Below are 26,043 nucleotides of genomic sequence, written 5' to 3'. Positions count from 1 at the left end.
GTTCGATTTAAATGATGGCAGAACGAAAATGCCTGTATATTTTTATCTTTGTTCATGTTAAAAAACCCCAGTTGGTGAATACTAACCCAGAAGCCTCCTCTATAACTTCTCTCGTACTCCAGCCATTGGCTAGGGATGGTAAACTCCATCAGCCAATCATTTAATCGCACTGACGTCTCTTTGAGACACGACTAATATCAACTATAGATAGAATGAACTTGAACTTATAATGTTCTAATGGTTTCATGGACTCAAGTTATGACAGGGTATTTCATTTTTAGTGCTTCTGCTGCACCCATTTGAGCTGCAAACCTGAGGATAATTGTTGTCTAATGAGGGTCTTTGAAATCCCTTTACTTGTATCCTCTTGCAGCTGCTAATCCCTGTGAGCTAAACTGCAAACCAAAAGGGGAGCGATTCTACTACCGACATTCAGCCAAGACCATCGACGGTACACGGTGTCATGATGACGGCAGCCTTGACGTTTGCGTCAATGGAGCTTGCATGGTAAGTACTAAGCGATATTCGTGCTTGACGTGCCTTTGTCACAGTGTGGCTAAGCCTGTCGGTGTGGTGGTCGTCTGGTTGGCATAATTCACTGCTTGCACGTTCTCATGCCATTTGCACTATTTACAAATTCAGCGTGTTCCAATTTCACTAGCACTGTATTTACAGATGCAGGTTATCAAGGAATAGGGTAAGAGACTTGCACCATTAGGACAAGTCAGGATTTGCTAATAGCAATAGTGTGAGGTCGCTTGTGTGGTTACCCATACTTTGGACAGGTACACACTGGTATATGTCAAGCTCATGGAAACTGGTCACTGGTACTAGCAGTGCACAACCGACTGTGCCAGGTCTTCAGTAATAGTTCTGTGATAAAACTGTTTGCTATAAAGTCAATCAGTGCCCACGTCTTGCACATAAATGTCATCTTAACGGTCCAGTTTGTTTCAGCTCCAAAAAGTTTCAGCTAACTAGAATGCATCCTTTCATCTCTGCTTTCACTACTTAATGTGACAGCTGTATGATTTTGGCCTCTATGCTTAGATTGGGGCCGTACACCATCCTTGGCAACTGCACTCTTTACAACTGTACCCTCAAGTGATTACTTGGGAGAGGTCTTCTACTATGTACCTCGCAATAGTTTCTGGAATACCATAACAGTCAATGTCAGGAAGTCACTGTAGAAGTATGGGATTTAGTTTACAAAAGTAGGCTTAGGATGTAAAACTGTAATTTCAGTGTATGAGTTTTCCAATCACTTTACAGCATGAAATGTTCTCTGTACGTACCTATGTTCTATGCATGGTCAGCGAATTGCTGTGTTTTTCCATTCTGTGCTATCTAGCTTCTTGCACTATATTTTGTCAAACAAGAACTTTCTTTGCAACTCATAGTCCCACTTTTCTGCTCCAGCCTGTTGGGTGTGACAAGATGCTGGGCTCGGACGCCGTGGAGGACAAATGCCGGGTGTGTCGGGGTGACGGTACCAGCTGCAGCACGATTGAAGGCGTCTTCGACTTGGATAACTTACAAGTCGGTGAGCAGTACTGTATTTGCTGCCGGATCCTGTCCACTTATCTAATCCTTGCACTATACTAGGAGAAGTGACAAAAACTCACTATCATTGCTGGCTATTTTTCTCACACCATCGTTTCCCTCGCCCAGTGAAAACTGACAAGATGGCATGCGATATCTTAACTAGACACAGAGCTTGTCAACATCTCGCACAAATTACAAACCAGAACCAAAGTCACAAGTCTAGCTCGTCAGCAATCTCGTGTTTCAACGAAACTGATAATTCTGCGTATCTGCCTTCGCTAACGCAGGTTACAATGACATCCTGCTGATTCCATCGGGAGCAACGAACATCAGAATTGAAGAGAAATTTCCCACAAACAACTATCTTGGTGAGTCCTAGTCTTGGGGTGCTGTCTCAGCGAGTGGCAGTGTGGATCGCGGTTTATGCATGACGTGCATCCACGCACATCTGGTAATCCTTATCGTTTTTCGCTCCATCAACCGAGCACTTGAAGCAATCACTGACTGATGCAACTGATGTCTGGCTGGTGTGTCATTTCTTACTAGTACTGCTTCTTTCTGACTAGTACTGCTTCTGTCTCATTGCAGCCGTTCGCAACCAGACTGGTTACTACTACCTCAACGGCAACTGGCGCATCGAGTTTCCCCGGAGCATCCGGTTTGCTGGTACTGTCTTCCACTACGAGCGGCGCAACCACGGTGCCAACGCTCCTGAGAGCTTGGTTGCCCTTGGGCCAACAATCGAGACCATCCTCATTGTGGTCTGTATTCTTTTTCTTTCTCTGGCTGTTCCTCAGTCCTTAGCTTGAAAAGTCAAAAGTATGATTCAGCTATATTTCCACTGCCAAAAGTATGATTCGCCAACCATACTTGGCGACAGCTATCTGTGGCGCAGCAGCCGCGGAGCCACAAAGCCAATTCGAACATGTAAGAGAGCTACTAGATATTGTACTAACCTTTAAAGGTTGCTTTTCAAAGCTTTCTTTATCTCCTCCCCTCACTTTGCTGGTGCCATCCTGCTTAGCTAAACAACTTGGTCCATGCGGTTATCTGCCACTGGGGTTGTGTAGTTGGGTGCATATTTCAGTCGCTATGCGCTCGTTATTGTTCAATACTCGAGAAGGGTTATGTGCCACATCACTAAAATACCTTATAGACCCCCTGATAGGGGTCTATAAGGTATTTTAGTCTCATCTTTGCAGACCAACAACAATGCACTAGCTGCACATTAATCAGCGTACATAAGTACTGATATTACTTAGACACAAATAATACAAATTAAAGATACACCAGCAGATAAGTACATTAAAAATAAGCCAGTCTCCCTGTGAAAAGTGCTCAGTAATACCCTCCACAAATGTAGAAAGGCAGGTGACGGCTTTAATTTGGCATGAGCACATCTTGAGAATTAGCCTTAATTTCCCCCCTGTACATGTCGGTGCGTTAAAACATTTTCACATTTCCACAAGTTTTATCGCACCTCGCTTAATCAGCCACCGCATATCCTCCCTGCAGCCTCAACATCGCATCGTACACTACACACTTTCCAAGTGGGCTGCTCTCGCGTGCGCACTATTACCTTTTCTGCCTCATTCTTTTGCCATGACACTACAGAGTGGAAGAACCTGCCCTACAAAATTGCCGCCACTCTGACACAAGGGGTATAGAGGCAGTAAGTGCATCCAGAAATGTGTCATACTTGTCATATTTCTCTGTGCAATCACCTCTTATCAACCTTTTGCCCTCAATAAGCATTAAACATCATCTTCGTCCGTGACGTACAGAAAGTGAACAGCTACAGTCGACAAGGCTGTGCTCTTGTCATCCACTACTGCTGCTACCTCACTAACTCAAACAAGCTTCATGCCATTTAGATTCTAACACTACATTCAATTGGTCTGTGATATTTCTGAAAAATATATATGCTAGTGCATGTGCTTATATTTTACCAAAACAAGCAATTATTTCACAAACTATGGTGGCCAGTAGGTTGGTAAAGCGGTGATTACTGGGCAGCGGGTTCATTTTTCTTGCTTTCGTGAGTTAAATACGATAGGAAGGAACGCAAGAAACCAAGGACAATGCACTGGCTGCACATTAATCAGCATTTCAGCAACATGTTGACCGTCATGTGTGGGGCAATGTGCACTGCGGGCAAGCCATCTTGACACTTTTTTAAGCAATTCATTCGAAGCACAGGAACAAGAAGTACAGATTGCACTCGTGTGCACTTTGGAGACGAGGACAGAGTAAGGCACACAGATAAACATACAGGAGCACTCTAACAACTTTCATTAATTGAAACTTCCCATTTTCATATAGCATGTACATAGATCATCGTACAGCCATGTGACGTGTCTTACCTATCTTACTGACAAGTTAAGGAGTAAATTTCTTTTTGAAACAACAAAATTGATGGTGTACTGACCCACCTGGCCCCTTTGCCAATAATGGCTTTAACCTCTATACATTTACTCGTACCTTTATCTTTGTGGAAGCTGATTATGCGCCATTTTGAAAACAGCAGTGAGCACCTACAGTCATTGCAATGTGTTGTATCTTTATCTGTGTGCCTTACTCTGTCCTTGTCTTCAAAACACACCCCAGCACAGTATGCATTTCCAACTAGGCCAAGAAGCAGCACTCAAAAAAGTGCGGGAAGCACTTGGACAAGGTTTTCTTAAAGCACGAAGTTTTCTTCTTGGAGATTTGTGCGTCTTTCCTCTGTAGCTTCGTAGTACTCTTGCGTGAACACGACTTTTGTTCTTCTTCCTGTGATGATTGGTGAGAAACGGGGGCTTTTTCGTGCAGCTGCTGTACCAGGAGAAAAACCTGGGCATCACGTACGAGTACTCGGTGCCTCTCGGTGTCAGTCGGCCGCAGCCGGACACATACAACTGGAACTCGGGAGACTTTGGAGAATGCTCACAGACCTGCGGGGGAGGTGTGTGATTTTTTTCGTCCACTGTGCAGCTGCTCTGACTTCGTAGGACTCACAATGTTCATGCCAGTGTATGCACCTAACTTGCTAATATAAGCTCTCAATGGCAGTTCACCTATCTGGATAAATTCAGGGGGGCACAAATATTTGAAACTTCTGAATAACAATCCAGTATTGCCTTATTCAATTTGGTTTTTGAATCAAGTAGTCACTATTCATAAACACGAATATTTTTGTAACAGTTTTTAAATATATTGAATTGTCACCTGTGTGCAATCAAACATGATATTGGAGCAAAAGTGCAGTAAATTTATTCTAACATGGCCATAGTTAATAAAAAACACGAGAATTTGCATAGTGGAGCATGATGCATTGCTCAGAGAGCCACACTTTTCCAGTTCAACTGTGATTGCTTGCACTCACCGAACCGTCCAGAGTACGTGAATGCCCGTCTGCTTCCAAAACATGCAGTAATGAACTCGCCTATTAACATTATTAGGGGATAGCATCTTTTAATTGCCCTTTGCTGCCTACTTTGCCAGGTGCTCAGACCCGCCTCGTCTACTGCACGAGCGCAACCACGTTTGAGAAGGTGTCTGACGACCTCTGCAACCCGACAGTCAAGCCCCAAGCCGTCAGGGTCTGCAACCCAGAACCGTGCCCTGCAACGTGAGTTCACTGCAGCCATTCTTGCGGCAGTTTAGAGCTCGAAACCGAGTTTGCTACGCGTCTCCGTTCCTCGATCAATGCTTTCCGTTATGCCATTGTTGTCATGTCACTGCCATTGTCTCCGTGTCATTGTCAGGCCACTTCCTCATTTCCGGCTTCACCCTTACTATCACCCCATCAGTCACGAATTTATGACTGAGTGTTCTTAAGGCCTAAAAATTTGCATGTCTGGTTAAGCTATATGTTCATCTACGTAGTTGCCATTTTTCTGAAAACACGACACAACCTTTGCAGAAAAAAATGTTTGGACCTGTAGTTTAAATAAAAGGTCACATCAGGCCAGTCGTCATAATTTTAACAAAGAATTAATTGCGAATGCTAAGCTCTTATAGATGATGCATGACATGAAAAAACAAATACTATTTGTTACAAGTAGGTGCACTGGTTATTATTGAGTTGAGGGCCTTCTTATGCAGGAAATAACTAATTAACAGCAGTCATACAAAGCAACACTTCAAACTTCTCATCAAACCATGTAATGTACCTCATAAAATCCCATTTCTTGCATTACACTTTATATTAAGCTTAGAAGCATCGAACCTTGGGCGAGCTTGTATGGCTATATGATGTAGCTATAGAGGGCAAGAAAAGCATGGACATATGTGAAGAAAAGACAGGACGTGTGCTGGCTTCAAACTGACATTTATTGCTCACAGGAAAGGAAAATGAAAACAGTAATGAACAAACAGCACGCATGTGCTGTTCGTTACTTATGTGCAGACAATAAGTAGAATTCCGGGGGGTGCACCGAGTTTTTTTCATCAGATTAGCTCCACAGTTCAGCAAAGTCAGCTACAGTTAATTGGCTAACACATGTGTCACCATTTCTTTGAATTAAGAAAGTGTCCACTATCTCTCTTGTTAGTTTATCAGTGTGCTTATAGACGAATGAGGCATCTGACAAAACAAGGTCACAGCTGCATTCAGTGCAGTATAATGCAAGGCCAGAACAGGCTGTCCCCTTGAGCCTGCTGTGGTGCTCTCTGAGCAGAATGCTTATGCACCGACACATTTTCCCAATAAAATGCCTTCCGTGGACGAAAGGGGTGTCACATATACCACACCGCATCTGCGGAGGACAAAATGAATTCCAATTTATTGGAACACTGACATCTAGGACATCCAATGTGACATCCCTTTTATCTGTGGAAGGCATTACATCAGGCAAACGGGTCGGTTCATAAACATTCGGCTCGGAGAGCACCATAGCTCGCTGAAGGGGACAGCCTGTTCTCACCTTACTTAGCTCTGCCATGGATGCGGGTGTGATCCTGTTTTATCAGATACCTTGGTTGCTTGTAAGTGCACTGATAAACTAACGAGAGAGAGAGTGAAATCTTTTCTCATTCAGTGAAATAGCGACACGTGCATTAGCCAACCGTCTGTTGCTGTAACTTCTAGCACATGCATGATTATCATGATAATCTGATATTCTACTAAAAGTTCACATGCCGCTGCATGCATCTTGGGCCAGTGGCTGCAGTTTCGTTACATCATTTTTATAAATGTGTCCACCTTGTGGTTTGTTAACTACCTTAGAGCACCAGGACATGTAGAAAGTGGCGCAACACAATTATCGTTTCGGTGCAAAAGGGCATGCGTATGGAAAGGAGAAGACGACAAACACATGCACAAGTGCTTGTGTATTCATTTACGCCACATGCCTACATATTCATGTTGTGTGTGTTAGCTTTTGTGCCAGAACAGTAATGCTTAGCAGACAGCAGCAACTCATCTGACGAGTCCTTCTGCACTTAGGGGGGCATTCATTTTTGATGAGCTGGACTGACACATGAAATAAAGTACATCCTGAGCAGACAAGGATAAGGTTATCCAAGAGGCTAGACGCTGCTCTTCGAGTGGCGCTGGTTAACACTTCCAGGGCTGGGTCTATACTAGATGTATACAAATACAATACCCAATAAAGTGGACAGGGGTATAGCCCTTGTTGTAGCTCAATTGGTAGAGTATTGCACACACCACTCAAAGGTTGTGGGTTTGGCTTCCACCGGTGACAAGTTGTGTTTTCATTCACTTCCATTTTCCTTGTTCTTTTTTAAGAATGCGATGCTTATCGCGTATTTAACCCTCATTCATGTTTAATTTCTTTTATACATTTCAACTAAACAAGAAAGTTTAATTTTCCCCTATACTTTTTCCGTTGTTTGTTGTTTTCACAGAGTTATCTGAAGTACACGGATCATTTGATGCTTTTTCTTTGAACAACTCTTCATTGTTTTTCCGCAACGATGCAGGTGGTATGTTGGGGAGTGGGAAGACTGTTCCAAGTCGTGCGGCAATGGCACGCAGCTGCGGTTAGTGTTTTGCCAGCGGCGCACCGAGGTTGGCAGCCTGCTGACTGCTGACTCGGACTGCGAGTCCTCGGGTCCCAAGCCGGAACGGCTGCAGGAGTGTAGCTCCGATGCCGAGTGTGCTTCTTGGGAAGTGGGCAACTGGACGGAGGTAAGCCTGACAGCTACCACTATAATGGCACATTCGATGGGTCGTTTGAGAGCATTGTAAGAGCGCTCTAATTGTCATGTAAAAGAACACTGAAGCTTTATTATGCCGAAAAAAAAAAACTTTATATATTAGTGATATGGTATGCTTACTGTCACGATTAAGCTTAGTTACTTTGTGAAATGACCTTTAGAGGTCATTAGACTGGATTTCTTGGGAACGACAAGTTGAATCTGCCATAACTACACTGTGCTAGCTGACTATTTTCATCGTCGTCATCCGCAAGAACTTGTTATTTTAAGTTATAACCCATTAAGGAATCTTGACAACCTCAGCTCGTCATGAGTGATCATCACTTCTTGGCTTGCGACGAGCCCACTTTGTCATGGGTGCTTTGCCACTTTCTGAATGGCTTTTTGCATGCAGAGGAAACTGTGTTTTTCTGTGTAACTTTCACAGTGTAGATTCTGTTACATTCTATCATCATCATCGCTGTTATTTCAGTCATATTTTCATGTTCTAATCATGTTAATGAAGCATATCACATAAAAAAATTAGCCATTACAGTGCCGTTTTGCGGGCAAAAAAGAAAAGAGCCCTTAGAGGTATAAGTGGACTGAGGTCTTTCTTGGCAATCTCCAGTTACTCCCTATGCTGCGTCACCTGACACCATCCTATGCCCGCAATTCCCCTAATTTTATCACTCCATCTAATAACCAGCCGCTTTTGACTGAATTTTACTTCCATTCAGCTGAAGATTTTAGCGGCCTGGTGATTTTGCTAACTGCAATTCCATCACACTCAGCTGCCAGCAGAGTACTGCGTAGGTCTTGCATGTTAGTCCAGTTTATGTATAACAGAGGCATTTCAGTGAAGTTAGGCCTGTTGTGCAGTAAAAGTGGCAGAGATGCCAGAGTAGACAAACTGCTCCATTTCATCGGCATAGAAGTGAAACGGCCTTTATCACTTCACTGGCTGAACGCTAACAGCAGAGCATGGCGAATAATATATATAGTTTCATTCTCACTTTGACTCTGAGCATAGCAAGATTTGTTTGCTGCTCATTTTGCCGAATAAGGTGTTACAAGCCACTTCCTGACTAAACATGGGGCTCGTGTGTGTACAAACAAGCAAAGGCTTTTTCACCACCATACTGTTTCATGACAAGCCATGGTGGCTTACACTTATCCTAATCTAATAACTTAAGTTGTAACTAGAAAATGTTTGCCTTTATTGAAAAGTGTACCAATGTAACTAAAAATGAATTTGCCTTCATTGCACATGTATTAGAGTTCTGAGCTTAAGTGTGGCACTGTTTTTGTTTTCCCACCATTGATCCAGAAAGATGCGTTACGAATTTTAAAAAGTATGCTTACTATATTAATAAAAAGCTAACATCCTATACATGAAGAGTAGACCTCTCAGAAAAGAAATTAAGCCACTGTTTGGTGCTTTATACCCACCTGATATTAAATCATTTGAAAACCCTCAATGTTATTTTTCCCGCAAATGTAAGCTGATGACCATTCTACAATTTATAGTTTTGTAGAATGAATACATAGGAAGCAGTCTGAAATGCATTGATGATTACTAGATGGTTTTTGCTGTAGTTCTGTTGTGCATGTTTTCCTCTTTTTGTTCAGTATGCTCCACAGTTAGAGGGAATGTGCGGTTATTATTCTGGCTTTGATTATTGCTGAGATATGGCATAAAGGACCACAGAGTTATTTTTTCAGTATAAATGTACATCCGACAGATCATATCAACTGCTTCAATTCTATTGTATCAGCTTTATTACAGCTGACTTCAGTTAATTTGGCCCTGACGGTATTGAGAAAATTTATCTAGTTACCCGGTGGGTTGAATTAGATAATATGCACAAAAAAACCTCGGAACACACTGATGATTCATTAGGCAGTATTTGCCTGATTCTAACACGTCCTCGAATCAAATGCGCGCACCCGCTTTTTGCGTACAAATTAGAAAAATAACACAGAAATGACATTAACGCTCCTAAACAAAATAGAAATCCAACGTGCACCCGGTTTTTTAAGAAGAGAAATGGCCAAGGACCTAATGTGTGTTGCACAATGGCGGCCAGTTTCCTAAAGTCAGACTTCAACGCATAGTTTTTAAAGTCAGCTTTGCCGCAATACAGCCCTGTTGTGTGGTAAAGCATATAAACGCCGCAAACGCGGTTTTTAATTTTCCTATTCGATTGCAACCATGCAGGCAATTTCCGGCCCACTATTTCTGCAAAAAAATAAATAAAAAAGGGTGCCCCTTTAGAACTGACTAAATACTGTAATTGGGCATTGTGGGCTACTGTTATTGCTTGAAAACCTTCCTAGGGCAGGCTGAAAGTAGGCGTTTCCAATGAGAGATGACATGTGTTCACTGTCCCCTAAGCTCCACCGAGACATGCGGCCATTAACCCTTTGCGGTCCGAAACTTTTACCCACTTTCCGGCTGATCTGGTCCGAAACTATTTTGCCAGTTTGTGGCGCCGTGAAGAAAAACACAAACTGTGGAAGAAAAACTAACAGGATATTTATTTTTTCTCTTGCATTCTGCAGGCAACTCCTCTACTGATATTTGAGCAGCGTGTGATACCGCTTGAAGCATTTTTCTGGGTGCAGGCCAGTGTTGTTACTGCAGGTTTTGCTGAAAAACACAGTTTCCCTCCTGCCTCCGTTTGTTTTTCGATCGCTACAAACAGCACAGTCTTTGCTATTTCGGCCTGGGAGCTTGTAGATGAAATGGCTCCTCCCATCTAGCCTTTCCTCGCACTCCTTCCGCGCAGACGGGCCACACTTTTTGGCTCTAGCCCTCACGTCACCCACCAGCTGTTGGATGAGGTTGCGGCGGTACTGCAGGTGTCGCTGTTCTTTCTCACCATGATTATGCAGCTGTGTGTGCCTCAAAATAAAGCTATTGAGAATGGAAACCTCTAGAAGTCAGAAAAAAAGCTTTTGCCGCCATTTCATTGTCTTTCGACAAGATGTCTCCGTCGTCTTCGTCACTCGTTTCTGTCTAATCACTGTCATCACTATCTGATGGAGGCACGTAATTCTCTTCCTCACTGAAGTCATCATCGCTTTCACTAAATGCACCACCGTAAAACGCATGCGGTGAAAAAGTGGTCATGCTTATCAGCGAACCGCGTGAACGTGCGGTTCCGCGCGCAAGTGAGAACACTCTGGTATCCAGAAGCCGTGCTGAACATTGTGCTGCACCCTAATGCAAAAACAAGTAAACTTCAACAAGCAAGGTTTACTTATCCCTCAAGAGATGGAGCATCATGTATACAAAGAATGCGCACAAATCACAGTGAGAAAAACCATGTAATTTAACCCCCGAACACCCTTGTCGGGCGGTGCCCGACAGCGGACCGCTACGGCCATGTTGCGTTGTCGGGCCCTGCCCGACAACGGACCGCAAAGGGTTGAAAGGGTCGCTATTGGGGTCACCATGGGGGTCAAGCACGTGCACGCTGACTGGTCAAGTTCGCGAACGCCAACTTTACGAATGAAATAACGGAAGCTTGGGCCCTTCATTTGGGATCGAATTAACAGAAAAGTTGAATCAACCAGAGTCAAATTAATAACAGTCTACTGTGCACTGGTTAGGGTGTTCCATTTAACAGTGGACCCTACTGTACGCCTCCTTTTGCTGTGTCAGGCGATACATTCATGTAGGCATCTGCACATGCACTATCACTACTAGTGTAGTTTATCACTAGTGTTGAGACGCACATACCAAGGCCAATCACTGGTTTGAACAATAAGTCCAAGTTCTGTCGTAAAGCGTCATCAGCTTCTGGCTCTGTCTATAACAATTGCAATGCAATAATTCAATGTATTCAATCAGTGCACAGTACTCTGTTTTGTTTTTAGTAGACCTTCCACAGACACAGTTATGTGCAGAAAGTGTGCGCACAATTTTCATATTGCCGTAGTACTAGTACTGCAAACTGGTCCGTGGATGTTAAGCATGCACAAAACGCCACATAGTGACTGAACATACGTCACTATTGGTCAGCAAAAGTCTGAGCGACCAAAACTTGCTTTTCTTCTCCCTGTGTATGGGGTCAGTAGTCATCTGCTTGTCCATTCTCATAGTGCGGGCAGTTTCTTCATCTTTTTCACCTTATCTGTGTCATGCTTCTATGCTTATGCACTCAGAAGTAGAATGTTAAAAAGTTGTCAATAAAAAAATGAACAAACGAAATTTTAGTAGAAATGTACAATTTTTCAAACCTCACATCGTCTTTGACTTCGATTGATGATTCTCTGCAGTGTGACCGGCTTTGTGGAGAAGGCACTCAGGTCCGAGAAGTTGTGTGCATCAACCCTCTTGGTGGTGAGACTGTGGAGGTGCTGGATGACTCTGGTTGTGATGAAGCGGCAAAACCGCCCACCAACCAAACCTGCGAGCTGCGAACCTGTGATGGCACGGAATGGGTTACCTCACCGTGGTCTGGCGTGAGTATTTGCATTTTCTGTTCTATGTATCGTCACGTGTACATTGATTAGCTTTTGGTTTGGTTTGATTTGACTTAATCACCTATGTTAGGAGTCTCTTGGGTGATGTAATTTAGGAGACAAACACTGAAACATGACCGTTACCTAGTAAGAAGATGACATGGCAATAAAAGTAAGAAAATCCTACAGATTTACATAATATGTTTGCAGCAGTTACTACCAAGATAGGTGTGTGCTCTTACATTAGCAATGATTTACAATTGCTTAGCTAGCATATCTCAAAGTCTATACTAATGCTCAGTACAGTGACCTCAGAATCTATGACTGGTCGATGCTGTGCTGTTATGTGTCAGTGCCAGTCCATGTTCTGTGTTCGAGCCTAGAAGTACAAATTAATCGTTCACTTCAAAATCTTACATCTAGATGATCATGGTATGGTATGAGCAAATGGTGGCATTGATTGCCATCTGATAGGTTCATGCATGGCATACTACAGTGAATTGGATATCAGTGTGCTGACTCTGTGCGGAGGAAATTTAGTGGAAGAAACTGATGGGGAGAAACGTTGGCTTGATGGAGGAGCCTAAAGAAGAAAACTGCCCTAGTTTCAGGTTGATGAACAGCACATTGTTATTGGTGCTATGCAAGTCTAACGGCCACGCATGCACCTGCATGTTTCATTTTTTAAAGCTCACAACAGTAGATCTCCAGAAAAAATTTAGATCTCGATTTCTGCATGCCCGCCACATGTTCTGCTCTGCCAGAGGCTATGCCAAACCAAGAAGTGTAATCACGTCTTGAGACAGATCGCTGATATTTCTAAAAGGGGGAAAGCAGATGAAATGTGGCATGATTTACAGGTCTCCCTTTAATGTTCTCTGTAGAATGTCCCGAAGAAACAACACAGCATCTCGACAATCTGCAAAGCAGTGATGGTAACTGGTTGGCCATGGAACAAAACAACCCCCTTGCTTCTAACCACACTTCAACTAAATGTTTTGCTGAGGGACATCTAGCTTGCCTAATTTTTAAGCATTTTGCTTGTCTAAGATGCCTGGATGCAATTTGTGGTGCAGTTTGCATTTGCAATCTTTCTTGTGTCAAAGATAAAAAGACAGGAAGCATAAGTGTGCAGCTTTGCAGTATAATGCTAATCTCTCATGCAATGAATCCAGGTTTGATTCCTGTCCTGTTTGATTATCTTTTCCTGTTTGATTATCTTTTCTCTGCAGCCTGTGGCTGATGTTGATACCGAACACGTAGCCCACATAGTGAGCGCAAAATGCTGGTAACAGTTATTTGTAAAAAATATATAATATATATATATATAAATATATATATATATATATATGTTACTGTGAGAATATTTTGTTCCTGAATATTGAACAATTCCGTGCCGTATGGCGCCTTTCAACCGCAGTGCGAAGTTCCTTGCTCGTCGCGCATCGAGACCAGGCAGGTGCTCTGCGCCAACGAGGAGGGGATGCTGTTCCCCGACGAGTACTGCGATGGCGAGAAGCGGCCCAACACGACCAAACCCTGTGACGAGGACGACAGTGCCCTGGACGACCTGTGCCAGTACATGTGGTACTACTCCCAGTGGAGCCCCGTGAGTCACGCTGCTCACTGTTGCAGTTTTGCCAACTGTGCTTGTGGATCTGTGTCTAAGAGTGGTTTCCCTTATGGTGGCGATACACGGACAACAGGAGCGCGGCAATGCCGACCAGAAGAGTAGCAATAGATATTTGTCGTCTCAGCCTCTCCTCACTGCATTTTTTACTGCAAATACGGCTCAGTGTAATTTTCTATCTTTTGACAAATTGTTAGTGCTCCTGGTGAGAAAAACTGTCACAGACAAATTGAGTGATTCCTGGAGGCCCGCCCGTACACACAACTGCTTTCATACCTGCTTAACACAATTACAATTTCTTTTGTGTGTGTGTCGCAACTTCAGAAAGGAATAATTGTAACCGACCGGAATATACCACGAACCTACAAAGGACGTGAAAAAGCGCTTCGGTGCTTTTAAAGGTTATGATAAAGGTAAATGTTGAGCCGATCTAAATGGCTGGATTCCCCTCTAGAGACATCGCAAGTGTTTTTTTTTATTTTGTGCCAGAAAACTTGCCTTCTTACTCGTAAACAGACCACGACTCAAACGCTCTTCCTTGACTCCCAAGGGGAGTACTACAATGCTGCACCTCAACTGATGAAGACGCTGCGCTTCGCTGACACACCTCGGCCTTTGATATGATTAGCAGTTGCGTGAGAGACACGCCTTCACCCAATTACCAGTGGAATCTTGTTCATACGATTCTGCATAATACGTTTTTCGAGATAACACATTTTTTTCCTTATATACGATTATTTTCGGATAATACGATTTTTGGATGATACATTTTATTTTGCCGGTTCCCGTGAAGATCGTATCAATGAGGATTGCACTGTAGTGCACTCAAGTAGACATGTGAAGCACATTGTTGCAAAATTTTCGCTCAAGCATCTCTGCTGAGTGTTGAGTGTCATTAATGTGCAGCCGTGCTTTTCTCTTTTTTTTTTTTTTAGTCAAGGTGGTATGCCGAGCACAGGAGTGTTCTAGAATATGAGAGTTATAGTTGCAGATAACAAGCGCGTGAAGGCGTCTCACATTTATTTCTCAATTCAAATTGCCCAACTTGAATGGCTTTTTTTACGTACTCCCTGATCTTGTAGAAGCTTTGCGTATACAAAGCCAGCATGATACCTGGGTGTGTCTCTCATCCCTCTATCTCTTTGCTATTTTGTGACATGGTGCTGCTTGCTCATTTGTTCCATGATATACATGCACGTGCAGGTGGCGCATTCCTTTGTGTGTTGCTCGTGATAAACTTAAGTCCTTAGACAGCGCATGTCCCATGCCCTCACCTCTGTGTTGCCGTCATTTCCCGCACTAGTTTAAGCACGCATCCATTCCAACTAGTCCAACTTTCTACCTCCCTGGTCTTATGCTACTTAAAGAACTCCAGGTGGTCAAAATGAATCCGGAGCCCTCCACTGTGACGTGCCTCATAATCAGAGCTGGTTTTGGAACGTAAAACCCCAGAAAGAAGAAAGCAGAAGGTCTTATGCTACTCCCGCTGCTACTGCTGCCAAAGCTTTGCTCAAGTTTGACTGGCTTCAGAACGTTTCTTTTCCTCTGCAGTGTTCCACCGAGTGTGGGAATGGCATGCAGACCCGCAAGGTGTTCTGTGGCACCTTTATCGACGGGAGCATCGTCAATGTGACGGACGACAAGTGCGACCCGGCGGAACAACTTAACTCAACTCGGGAGTGTACCGTGGAGGCTGTCTGTAACGGCACTTGGGTCGCCGCTCCGTGGAATCAGGTATGCGTCTCGCTGGGCCCCTCTCGATCTGTTTCCCTCAAAGCCTGATTGTATTACAGTCAAACCTCGATATAAGGAACCTCGATTTAACGAAATTCGCGATATAACGAACTATTTTTATTTCCCCATCTTAGCCTGATTGAATTAACGAAACCTCGATATAACGAAATTCTCGATATAACGAAGTTTTTTGCTGCAAGTACAACTTCGTTATACCGAGGTTTGACTGTACGGCAAAATCCTTTAGCACAGTGTAAATAAAATGCCTTTCGTGGTCCTAAAGGTGCAATGCAGACGCAGATAGATAGACAGACATGGATGGTACATTGCTTACAGGTTAAATTTTTTTTTTATTTTGAAATATTGTTTATTTGTAGCATCAGCATAAGTTGAAATGTGAACAGGAAGAAAGCGTGATAAGAACAAGGGTTCCTTGTAGGCACTAGAGAGCACAGTGTACAATCACTACTTAGCTGGTATTTAGGCGTGATGCAGACCCAAAGCCACATTTTGTAGCTCTAATTAACCCGCTCTTGCAAATGCACATGAAGCTGGAAACAACAGCGCAGTCTATTCACTTTTGACTTGGTGGACTAGATGAGTAATTTCGTTTTTACTTAGTGTTACAGACAGATTGCTGGCGGCAGCCAGCACCTGCTTTTGCGATCAAACTGACTTCCATGTTTTCTCGTGTGTCCTTTACCTCTGTTGTTGTGCAATGTAGAGCATTCGTTAAGTGATGTTTCACAACCACAGTCATGACAACGTACTGACAGAGGTCCATCTCGGTATCGGTTCAATTTTCGTTTGTGATCTCTTAGCCTGTCGTTTAGGCATCTCATGGTGCCCAAGTGATAAAAGAATAGCCCAAAATTCAGTTCTTCTGCCTTTGGGGGAAACCTTCAAGTGACAATGAAGGCAGATAATAAGGCAGACTAAAGCGCTACAGTCTTTTGCCAACCATTTTCGAGCTATTGTCAGCAGCACCGGCCAGGCCTCACACGGATGCCTGTGTGGAACCTTCATTGCTTGAGAGCTCCAGAGATTCACGAGGAATAGTGCTTCAGGCTCTCTCGTGAGCTTCAGGACTAAGAGGGTGCCACGGAAGCCCTGCACCATGAGGTCTAGCTACACTCCTTGCCATTGGCACAAGTGCCTTGAAAACTTTTGATGAAGAGCGCACATTATAGTACTCCTTTGGAATGAATTTTCTTCTAATAAGATTGCTCATTGAATAGAAAGATTAATACTGAATGCCAATCTTTTTTGTCCACAATGACAGTGGAACCTCGTTGATACGATCCCGTTAAGTACGATTTCCCGGCGCCATCATTCGCTATTGAGAACAAAAAAAATTACTCAATACAGTTGCGCTTCTTTTTTACCGGTTCATACGTTCCAGGAAAACACCATCTTTTGGCACCAATGTTGGGTACATTGCCAAACTTCGATCATAGGATATGCTTTCGAGCCTCCAGCAAGAAAATGTGCGAGGCAACGCTTTCGCATTATGTGGATGTCAGGTGCAGTTGAGTCTCAAATTTTTCACTGACATTGGGTAGTACACTTTCCTGGTTAGTACGTTATTTCTCTCATTTTTTTTTCTTTGAACACGTACGAATGAAGTTTTACTGTATTGCATCTAGATCATGACAGTAGTGATGTCAGTAGGTGATGTGACAAGTTTAAGCTGTTTTCTCTGATTCGGACACTTCTGCTATCTTTTGAAGGGGGAGGGATGTCAAGGCGAAAATCATTCACAATGAGAAAAAATATGCCTATTCGATCTGACGCAAAAAGTATTTGCTTTTCAAATGCCCTATACTTACTGTGTCAGCACCCAGGATCTCTGCCAGAAAGAGGGGGGGGGGGGGGGGGGCAAGCACTTTGCATGATTTGCAATTTCCGTGCTTTAGCCAGAGGAATTCAACAGCAAATAAAATGCCTAATAATTGTAAGTGGAATTCAACGTAAAGCCATCGAGCACGCGGTTGGCCCTCCTTGAATTTAAGAGTGAATGAATAAATACAAGACAATGATAGAGCGTTTCTGTTAATCGGGTAAATTCGACCTCGAGCCACCGCCTGAATTGTAATGACAATGGGGACAGAGCACTGAAGGTACACGTTGGACTGGTGGAGCTGGACGCGTGGGGGGTGGGGCTTAAATTCGGCCTCAGGGGGGGGGGGTTCGGACCCCCCCCCCCCCCCCCCCCTCCGTTAGTGTGCCACTGTAGTGTTTAGCCGCAAGTCATTCTGAAAGACCACCGAACAGTGTATTGGGGCTGATTGTGGCGTGCGAGTGAAGTCTGTCTTGCAGCAAATGATTTGCGTCTTGCAGTGTTCAACGCCCTGCGGTGGTGGTCAGCGCACAAGAACTATCATTTGCCACGTCAATGGGAAACCGGCTGCACCGAAGAATTGCGACGTCAGCAAGAAGCCGTTTGACACCGAGTCGTGCAACATGAATGCTTGCGACGATGGTATGACTCGCGTTCATCGTTATGTATGGTTCTGCAAAGATGAATACTTAACATGGTGCATTTCCTGGTTTTCAACTGACACATTTTAATTAGGAGCACCATCTGTGAGTCTGTGCATATCCAGCATAAAGAAAAAAAGAAAGACAAAAGAATAAGACATCTATTAATGTGTGAGTCTGCAAGCTAGCTGTTGCAGTAGTTGTGCCACGTAGTAGTGCATGAATTTAGGAGCAGGCATACTGGCGAAAAAGCCCTTGCATTTCAGCAAAGCAGGTAATTGGGTGTGGTTGTATATGTTGGCCATATTTAACTGTGAAAGTGAATGCATTTGGGCTGGTTGGTTCACGATTTCATCAGAAAATAGCAGCTTAACGAACAGGAGATAAGGAAGGGACAGACAATGGTGCTGTCTGTTCCTTCATTATGTCCTTTTCATTGCACTAGCTTTTCCTGCTTAAGTCATACTTAACTACAGCGCAATAATATGGAACGCAAGCAGTGGAAAGAGACACACATGACTGCTACACTTTCCAACTGAAATTTTATATGGAAACCGCGAGCTTAAATAAAACCAGGAGCGTATGCGCAAGTGCAGTAAAACATAAAAAGTGTCACTTTAATGGAAAAAGACAATCTCAACAAATGTATGAATGATGTCATTTGCAGTCGAGGTATGAATATGTGCCATTATTGAGCAGTTGATCTTGAAAATATGCGGTTATAATGTGCAGAGGAGGTTATCACCAGAGTGGTGTACTGACAAATAAATTAGTTGTGTAAGATATTTCGGGTACTAACAGATTGAAATTCACTGAAACGTTTGTTATACTGCCACAGCCCTGCACCAGCACAGTAGCAGTTTTATGCTCAAGTCGTGCTTTGTAGGATCATTTTCGTTATGCTCAAGACCTTGTGGTAGTACTAACGCTGGATTTAACTCATTTCATTCCAGACGAAGTGATCCTTCTGGGAGGCTGCAAAGATTCTAAGCATGGCTGTTGTCCCGATGGCATGACGCCTGCTGGTCCCAGCTTTGCGGGATGCCCCAAGGTTACTCCTGTCGAAGGGGGCTGCAAGGCTACAGAGTTTGGTTGCTGCATGGATGGCGTGACCCCGGCATTTGGGCCATTTATGTGAGCTTACTTCTTTTGTTTGAGGCTTTTATTACTTCTGTCACCTTCGCTGGCACTTCTCACAGTAGAACCCTGTTAATGTTTTTCAAGAGACCACGGTAAAATGACATAGAAGCCGGAAAAACATAACAGAGATGAAGTTGCAAATCGCCACAGCAGCATCAGAAACACTTCTGAATGGCTGCCAGTACGACTATTAGACGTCTCGACACTCATACTGTGACCGGGCACGGCGCATGCATGTGTGTAAAATAAGGGACACGTATGATGTTTCGCTACAGTGGCCCATTTCCACTCATGATAAGCTTCACCGCGATATTTTGTGTATGGCTCCACCGCATAACACGGCTTTATTGCGGTGAAGCTGACTTAAGAGAACCGGTGGTTATGCAGCTCAATTAATGCCCTTGCAGGCCCCAAAATAAATGTCACTCTGCACGCGAACGATTTGGCCCAGTGTGCATGGTATCCGGTAGGTTTTAGCCGATGCACACTTTTTTGGGTGCTTTGGCTATGGCTATGTGCACGTTTTCTCTCGATCTTTGTGCAATGCCCGGCTTGTGCAACTACGGTCACTTATTGCAAACTTCGGTCGCTTGTTGCAATGAATCGGTTGCTGATGGCAACGCACCAGTATCTTGTTGCAATGTACGCTTGTTGCAATGTGTGAGAAAAAATTTTCCTCTGCACCACTAAACTTATGTGACTGCCATGTTCAAATGCAATGTAAAACGTGGAAGAATTACAGAATGGCGACGTAGCAAATGGGAACATAATACATGGGAGTCAATAGGATTTAGATAGGGACAGCTAAAACGAAATGTAGCAGCCGGAAGAATGCGACAGTGAGGAATGTATCAACGAGGTTCCACAGTATAACACCTGTTGCACGAGAACTTGTCATGAGCCATGAAATAATGGAACTTATCGCAAATGATTCATGCAGTCTGAAATTTAAAAGTGCAGTGTGCAAGCATTTATGTTAAAATCGCAGTGATAGTTCTCTCTGCATACATTGTAAATTGAAGTGTAAATATATAAAAAAAAGAAAGTATACCAGAAGGCCTGTTACAAGTGACGCTTGAGAGCTACTGCAGTTTGGCAAAGCAACACAACCACTTTCTACACAAGCTGTTGTGTCCGTGCTTGAAAACATGGTGCATGAAAGGAGACACGATGATGAGAAGGGAAGAGGAGACGAATGACGACTACGCCACAGTCATTTTGTTCGTGCTTGCCTTCAAGGCCTGAATAAGCACCTCCCACATTTGTAACAATACACTCTGGTCCCAACACTGGGTGTGCCTCAGTCACTGAAATTGTGGGGTTTTACGCTTGCCAAAACCACGATCTGATTATGAGGCACGCCATAGTGGGGACTCTGGAAAATTTGGACCACCTGGGGTTCTTTAACGTACACCTAAATCTAAGTACACGAGTGTTTTCACATTGCGCCCCCATCGAAATGCAGCCGCCGTGGCCGGGATTCGATCCCGCGACCTCGTGCTTAGCAGCCCAACACTGTGCCTCAGTCACACATACATTGCCCATGAAGGGCTAATTGCAGTTTATTTTGTTTGTATGTGCCTATAGTATTCATGTTAGCAAAGCATTCAACCCTATGGTACACTCCTTAATTACCAACCTATGGTCTTCTTATTTCCACTTCCAGGAAGGGCTGTCAACAGCTGTCACTCTGCAACGGCACGCAGTTTGGATGCTGCCCCGATGGCGAGACACCAGCCGAGGGCCCCAACAACGAGGGCTGTCTCTTGGCCACAACTGACTCAGCTCTCTTTGCCAACTGTAGTGCGGCCGAGTGGGGCTGCTGTCCAGATGGCGTGACGGCCGCCGAAGATGCGAACAAAACCAACTGCGTCGAAGTTACGACGACCATGTTCGTCCCGTGCGCCGACTCCCAGTTTGGCTGCTGTCCCGACAACGTGACCGCAGCAGATGGTCCCGGCGGACTCAACTGCATCGAGGGCTCGGGTACAGAAGAGCCCTGCCACGGAACGATGCACGGATGCTGTCCGGACGGCTGGTCTGTGGCCCAGGGACCAAACAATGAAGGCTGCCCGCCCTTCTTCCAGGTTACGCCAGTTGCCAATTGCTCTCTGTCAACTCACGGCTGCTGCGCGGACGGCATGACTGCGGCCGCAGGTCCGGACGGGCTTGGTTGTGAGGATGAAATCGAAGGGAGTGGTACTGAACCAACCGACTGTGAGAACACACTGTTCGGCTGCTGCCCAGATGGCAAGACGCCGGCAAGTGGTGAAGGATTCGAAGGGTGCAGCGACTGCAGCAATACCACGTTTGGTTGCTGCCCCGACGGCATGACTGCCGCGACGGGAGAGGCCTTTGAAGGCTGTGCAGAAGGCTGCGAGGCTACCAAGTATGGCTGCTGCCCAGACAAAATCTTGCCAGCTGAGGGTCCTGACTTTGAAGGGTGCGGGAACTGCACGGAGTCGCTGTACGGGTGCTGCGAGGACAATGCGACCTTTGCTCTGGGACCCAACGGGGAGGGTTGCTGCCTGGTGACCGAGTTTGGCTGCTGCCGTGACAATGTCACCGCGGCGTCAGCTGATGGGTGCATCTGCAACATGACAGTACATGGATGTTGTCCTGACAACGTTACTGTCGCATTGGGTCCCGAGTATGTATGCCACTACTTGTGAGCTCAATGATCTCTCTGCTGTGGTCTGGGCTTTATAATTGAGAATTCTAGGGCTTTCTGCTTCAGCATTATAATAAATCATAGCACAGAGAAAGATGAAACGACAGTATGTGTGCTGTCTCATGTCTTGTGTAACGCTCGTGGGTTGTCTCTTGTTCTGACATTCTGAGTGTCTCTCTGCACTATGGTGTATCGTAAGCTCTGGGTTTGTTGCTGAGACTAAAGCAGAGGTTAACTTGAGCTTGTTGCTGAGGCAGCAGTTACTAAATCAACCAATCGTTCAATACGTATGTGCACTAATTATTTTTTTGTTCAGCTGTGAGCTCTGTTGGTCTGAGGAGGATGTAAGAAGCATTCAGCAGTCGTTTTAAGAAATGGCATGCCATTGAATAGAGCTGCAGCTATCTCTCAGTTAATTGAAAGTTGGTTATCAAGACTGATTAGATTGCTTGTTGTTAGTCTTTTCTACTAAATGGAGGCGAATGTACAATGCCCAGCGATTGAAATGTGATACTCAGACTGTATGGTGGCCGGTGCTTTTTACGCTACCGGTGAGCTCTGGGTGATCCCTCGAGGGGCTGGATACAGTCACAACGCAACATACAGGCTTTCGCCCTTTCACGTGATACAAAAATGCATCATCTTGGTGTCCCCGGCACCCATCAATGGCGCAAGAACGGCCGGCAGCCACGCACTTCCAGTATCACATTTCATTCGCTGAGCACTGTGCCAGTGCTGTGTATGTAGCCACCTTGCATCACTTTTACAGCGAAAGCTGTATATGGCTAGGCGAAACGAAAAACCTGTTCATCCCATGTTTCGCTAAACGTCTACATTGGCTGCGCCGTCAGTTACGTCATTCTCTACGTCACACCCAAGCGCGCGCGCCATTGGCAGCGCCATTAGTGACGTCGTTCTCTGCGTCGTACCTGCTCTGCCCACAACACCGGCTCCTTGGTTTGCCAATGTCGCATGCGTTCAATATCTCGAGTTAGCTCGGCGTCGTGGTTAGCAGCATCTGCCCACCATTAGTGCTTGCGTTCCACTAGAAACACAAACATGTAACCAATAAATGAGAAACACTTCAATACAGTGTCGGGATTAACCCACTGCTAAACACCGGGGCCGCACGTTTCAGCTTCTCTGGTTAACCATCTGAACGGAGTGCTTGGGCAGTGTTTTTTTTTTTAGCTTATAGATCTAAAACACACCTTCATGCAATTAACAAATCCAAATAAGTGTTCTTTAATAATTGTGTTTCAATGAAGATGAAGGCATGTTTATATTGCCTTTTAGTGAATAGACCTTACCATTGCACAATGGAGAATCCTGCAGATACATTAGTGCGTCCTCTTTTTAGGTTCACTTAAAGGAAACGTGGGTGTCATTGACAGCACATGCTTTTGTAACCCAATATGATTTCTCTGATCTGTCCAACAAAGAAATGTAGGAATGTGTTGCTATGAGCGCAGGTAAATTTGCATGAGCGTAGCATAGAAAAGTATGAGTTATTTCAAACCGTTTGTGTGCAGTCTTACTTTTGATGGAATGTCTGAGGACTGCATGCTAATGGAAGTTAATGTCATGCCCTCCACCCAGCTTCGAGGGATGCACCTGTGAGCACCATGCTTTCGGTTGCTGTCCCGACAAGAAGTCGCCGGCTGAAGGTCCTGACTTTGAGGGCTGTGTCATCTGCACTAACACGACCTTTGGATGCTGCCCCGATGACGTCACTGCAGCACTGGGACCCAACTTTGAAGGGTGTGAAGGGTATGAAAGTCCATTTCACTGTTCTCATGGCTTGCTGTAGCATGTGGTTGTCATGTCGTCACTCAATGTAGGAGTGTGACGAAGACAAAGCAATTAACTGAATAAACGGGAACACTTTATTGTGCAAACTTGTGCCCACAAAGAAATGAACTCTGTGGCCAAAATCGTGACAAGCACGGTCGACAAATCCGAACAGCTTTCAGCCAGCTGTTGCTTATACATGATGCAGAAGTTTCTCGGTGACCCTCGTATGGGACGGTGAATGTTTGTGAAGGAGCTGGAAGCTTCGAGTTGATAGGGCTATAAATGCACCGTTTCGACAAAATGCTGGTTGCATCAGTGTGTGCAGCTAATACAAGATATCGTACTTCACAATGTAAAGCAATAAGGCATCAGCAGTGCTAAAAAACAACATATAGCAAACGAATCGCATGGCGTATAAAAACTTACAGCATCTTTGACTCATCAATGCAGCGTACTCCAGCAGTAATACAGAGGTCAAGTAAGACAGCAACCAAGCTGGCGATAACCAATGGGTCAACTCGCGAGAGCTCGGGCAATCTCCTTCGGCTTGGGCTTTCGGCAAGTGTGGCTCAGCGTGGTGCAACCTCGCGCGAGCACTAGGCACCGCTCGTCGGCTTAGCGTTGGGGAAGGATCAGCACAAAGTACACGCTCCCCGCACGGGCAAAGGCACCGTGCGCGAGTTCCAGTCCTAGTCACAAAGGTGTCAGCAGACATACCTTGTGCCGGTCCCAGAGATAAGAGAGCCACGCTCAGTAACTAGCAGCCGATGCGGCCGGCGTAGTGACGTCAGCGCCCCGCCCTTACCGCAAACCACCGTGAGTGGAGCAACACCGTGGGAACCGGTTGGGAGCGGGACGGGGAAAATTCAGGGGACGGCAGAACGGGTGAAGCCCGCGCAATGGCACCGGCGCAACTCTCAATCCCCACAAGCTTTGACATCGTCTAGCACTAAGTAACACTGTCAGAGTGTCATGAAAGGACCAGTAAAACATTTGCAGCTGAGTGCAGGGACGCGGATTTGATTCCTGGCTACTATGGTGTCTGCACTCCAAGTGGGGGTGAAATGCAAATGTAAAACAGGACACATAAAAGGTATATTACATATGCTCTTAGGAGGTAATAGTTAGGTATAGCCTGGCATAAAAATAATTTCGGTAAGAGTCATAATCGGACATGCAAGTGACGTCGTCATTCCAGTGTTCGATGGCGCATGGCTGGGAGAAGGAAAATGAAGGCACATTGCTCTGCTGAAAATGCATTTGAAGCTGAGTTAGTAGTATACGCGGGTTGACACACGCAAAGGTCTATCAATGACAGATGGGTGACAGATATCAACCTAAAAATACTGCAAAACTTCTTTCGTCGTTCTTTGTTCACAGATACGAGACCAACTGCACAAACACCACATTCGGCTGCTGCCCCGACGGACTGCAAGCTGCGGAGGGTGAGAACTTCGCCGGTTGTGCCGTGGCATGCGAGGGCACCCAGTTCGGCTGCTGTCCCGATGGACTGGCTCCAGCTTCGGGCATTGGCTTCGAGGGGTGCGACAACTGCAGCGAGTCGTTGTACGGATGCTGTGCAGACAACACGTCCTTTGTCCTTGGTCCAGACGGCGAGGGCTGTTGCTTCCACACCGAGTTTGGCTGCTGTCTTGACAACAAGACGGAAGCCCAGGGGCCAGACCGGGCTGGCTGCAGCTGCCATACAACGCCGCACGGCTGCTGCCCTGATGGGATCGCCACAGCTAGTGGCCCCAGGTGCGATCAAAATGAATGCCCTAGTTGCAAGAAAACACTAACTTACTTTTATCGCCTTGTGCATACTTTTAAGTAATGAAAGAAACCAGTGCTTATTAATGGTACACAAAACATTATGTCTTAAGGCAAGTCTCTATCGCAGTAAGAAATGTAATGGTACGAAAAGCAGACAGCACATGATCATACAGTATCTTGTATTGATTGATCTTGTATCTTGTATTGATTATCTTGTATTGATTGATTGTATTGATCATACAGTATCTTGGATCAGAGATGTGGGAGCGATTCTTGGTCGATCAGTTTTGGGGAATCTTTCACATTTGTGTGACATGACATTCAATGTGAAATTAATATTATTTATTCTTTATCTTCTCTCTCATTTTCTTCTCTCTTATCTCCTTATTGATATCTTCTTTCCATGCTTTTCTTTACTCTTGTTCCTTGACTCATGAAACATATGCACATCATCCTTTTCACTGTAAATGACAGTTAGAAGCTAGACAATGCACTGATCTTGTTCGTTTCTTTGTTTGTTACACTTTCGTTGAAATGTGGCTTATGAGAATGACACAAATTAAGAAAGAAGTTAACGGCACAACAGTGATGACGCCGCTCTAACAAAATGACACCAAAGACAACAACAAAGACCGTGGCCTGTCGACGATGACTGCGGCAT

The 26,043-nt window shown here is 44.8% G+C and overlaps 1 protein-coding gene across 1 annotated transcript in view; it reads left to right on the top strand.

Annotated features, from left to right (window-relative positions):
- Positions 1 to 26,043, top strand: part of LOC119435833 (papilin) — a 105,025-nt gene that overhangs the window by 26,866 nt on the left and 52,116 nt on the right. Inside the window, exons 6-20 of the mRNA XM_037702539.2 lie at positions 374 to 507; positions 1,420 to 1,543; positions 1,833 to 1,913; positions 2,134 to 2,306; positions 4,357 to 4,489; positions 5,029 to 5,155; positions 7,471 to 7,678; positions 11,974 to 12,159; positions 13,580 to 13,768; positions 15,341 to 15,523; positions 17,864 to 18,005; positions 18,958 to 19,138; positions 20,811 to 21,794; positions 23,415 to 23,585; positions 24,990 to 25,367. Coding sequence (XP_037558467.1) covers positions 374 to 507; positions 1,420 to 1,543; positions 1,833 to 1,913; positions 2,134 to 2,306; positions 4,357 to 4,489; positions 5,029 to 5,155; positions 7,471 to 7,678; positions 11,974 to 12,159; positions 13,580 to 13,768; positions 15,341 to 15,523; positions 17,864 to 18,005; positions 18,958 to 19,138; positions 20,811 to 21,794; positions 23,415 to 23,585; positions 24,990 to 25,367 — 3,394 coding nt within the window. The remainder of the gene's footprint in view (positions 1 to 373; positions 508 to 1,419; positions 1,544 to 1,832; positions 1,914 to 2,133; positions 2,307 to 4,356; positions 4,490 to 5,028; positions 5,156 to 7,470; positions 7,679 to 11,973; positions 12,160 to 13,579; positions 13,769 to 15,340; positions 15,524 to 17,863; positions 18,006 to 18,957; positions 19,139 to 20,810; positions 21,795 to 23,414; positions 23,586 to 24,989; positions 25,368 to 26,043) is intronic.

This window comes from Dermacentor silvarum, unplaced genomic scaffold (assembly GCF_013339745.2).
Source record: "Dermacentor silvarum isolate Dsil-2018 unplaced genomic scaffold, BIME_Dsil_1.4 Seq941, whole genome shotgun sequence".
Classification (NCBI taxonomy): domain Eukaryota; kingdom Metazoa; phylum Arthropoda; class Arachnida; order Ixodida; family Ixodidae; genus Dermacentor; species Dermacentor silvarum.
This window is presented reverse-complemented; position numbering and strand designations above follow the sequence as displayed.